This window comes from Varanus komodoensis, unplaced genomic scaffold (assembly GCF_004798865.1).
Source record: "Varanus komodoensis strain SLA01 unplaced genomic scaffold, ASM479886v1 scaffold16, whole genome shotgun sequence".
NCBI classification, from domain to species: domain Eukaryota; kingdom Metazoa; phylum Chordata; class Lepidosauria; order Squamata; family Varanidae; genus Varanus; species Varanus komodoensis.
This window is the reverse complement of record NW_025335468.1, coordinates 5,244,869-5,247,183: the sequence shown is the minus strand read 5'-3', so window position 1 is coordinate 5,247,183 and position 2,315 is coordinate 5,244,869. Positions and strand designations below refer to the sequence as shown.

At 43.4% G+C, this 2,315-nt stretch overlaps 1 protein-coding gene across 1 annotated transcript in view; it reads right to left on the bottom strand.

Moving 5' to 3' along the window:
* The window catches only part of CRACR2B (calcium release activated channel regulator 2B), a 56,367-nt gene that overhangs the window by 38,112 nt on the left and 15,940 nt on the right, over positions 1-2,315 (bottom strand). The window contains exon 3 of the mRNA XM_044425949.1: positions 973-1,215. Within this exon, the coding sequence (XP_044281884.1) occupies positions 973-1,173 (201 nt within the window). The 5' untranslated portion in view covers positions 1,174-1,215. The remainder of the gene's footprint in view (positions 1-972; positions 1,216-2,315) is intronic.

Below are 2,315 nucleotides of genomic sequence, written 5' to 3'. Positions count from 1 at the left end.
AGATAATTATAACCATATTATTAACAATGGCCACTCACAAAGTATTTATTACAGATAACACGGACATTGTGGTGCTGGGTAAGGTTAACACATGTAGCATTATTTTTAAAATCAACCAACACTGTTCAAGCTGCAAGAGAAAGAATGAAAAGCTCCTGAGGAAATGTAGCTCAATACTTTATGGTCTTCCTTTGAAGATTCTTTTTCCAGAATGGTCACTTTAAAAGTCAGCAGCAGTGTGTTCTGGGAAGTCCCCATTTGTTTCTGAATACGGATGTTACTGGTTTCAGACTTGTTTCAATTTATTCATCAAGACTAGCAGTTCATGCATCTGATGACATGGACTGCAGTCCACTAAAACATATGGCATAGTTCACAGAACGAATGAAGACCAGGTTGTAACAGTAGGTCTCTAGGTGCTTTTCACTTGTTCTTCCAAGTTTTCTGACTTTAACAAGAGCAAGCAGATGCAACTATCACCACCGTCTCCTGCTGCCATGTCTGGCCTAGTGCTAATTGCCTCTCTCTCGGCCTCACTCCCCCGCTACTACTCCCTACTACAGGGGGTCAGGTACTACTAAAACAGGGGCACTAATTTATTGCCTTAGTGTAATGTGGCCAGTTTTAGAATAATCCATCAGGATCCCTCATCTATTTGCATGTCAATTTGTCCATGTCCCAGTATATGGTTCCTGGGGTAGACAATTCACTCACCCCTCTGAGCCACCATTGGGCATCCTATCCTGGTTGGTTGTTCTCAGCTTATACTAAGAAAGCAACCAGATCCCACCAACCTGAAGTCTGCCCATCCCCCATATCAATAAGCCAGACTTGTTAACTTTTCTGGTGCCACAAGTCTCTTGGCTGTGTTTGAAATTTATCTTTGGCAGAACAGAGTTTAGAGATGATAGCTCAGGAGAGCAAGAGCATTCTGTCTGAAGGCAAGGAGATTGTGTCAGTCTTCCCACATACCTGCATGTCGAGCTTGGTTATAAACCCCTTCTCCTCCTTGTCACAGAGCCGGAAGAGCTCCCTGGCCTTTTCCAGCATCTCCACCTGCATGGTTTCTACATCATTCAGGCAGAAAGGGGAAGGGATGCCGGAGGCTGTTTCATCTTCTCCCTTGTCCTCCTGATGGGATGTTTCGGACAGGTCTTGTCCAGGTCTTTCCATCGCTTCAAGGCTCTGTCCTCACTGGTGCTGAAGGGCATTTAACTGCCAAGATAAAAAATTCACAAATAAATAAAAATAGACAGTTGGTTCCTCGAAATGTGGAGAAAGGTTGTTCCAGGTAACATGCTTGTTTAATCATGAAATGAAGCACTGGGAACATCCCTTTTCCATTATTGAAAGGAAGGGTGAAAAAACCCCTTTACAGCAGCCTTCCCCGACCTGTGTCTTCTAGGCACATAGGGACTGCAATGCCCAGAATTCCTAGTCAATGGCCCTGCTGGATGGGAATCCTTGGGAGTTGCAGTCCAAATGTCTCCGAAGGCCACCAAGTTGGGGAAGGCTGCTTTTCAGCATCAATGGGATAAACATGCAATTTCCAGCTTCCACCTCAAAAGCACAGTACATGGGACAGAATTTTCCAGAAAACAGGAATGAGTGCCCTTGACCATTCTGGACAGAGGCCTGCCCCGATCTGCCCCATCTCCCCCCTCCCTCTCTGCTTGCTCTGTATTGTTGCGAAACAAATTCTCACTGGCAGCTGCTGGTTGCCAAGGGAAAAAGAACAGCCATTCAGATGAAATCACAACAGGCTTAAGGAGCTGAGATAGGGAAGAGCCAAGCCATTGCATAAATGCACACAGCAGACTGTTCCTGTAGCCAACTTTTTGTGCTTAAGGCACTGGAGGTTTGGATTCGGAGAAAATGAAGTTCAGTTCCCAAAGCTGCCACCAACTCCTTTATTAGAAGTCTCACTTATTTCCAAGAAGTGCTTAGAGTACAGAACACGCACATCAAGGAAGCAAATCTGTCATGATTATGAAGACTGATGAGCAGATAAGCAAAGCATTGTCCCACATCAGCCTTCTCCAACCTGTTATCTTCCAGATGCTTTTGGACTTCACCTCCTATCAGTCCCAGCCAGCATGGCCAGCAGTTATTTATTATTTATTTATTAAAACATTTTTATGCTGCCCCATTCGTCGAAGCCTCGGGGTGGCTTACAACAAAAAATTAAAATAACATTTTAAAATATATACAGTAAAATACAAATATATAATATAAACCATACAATATAAAACAAGCCGCCCTGGCCAAATAAAATTCAATAATATTAACATTTAAAATACTGCTCAAATAAAAAG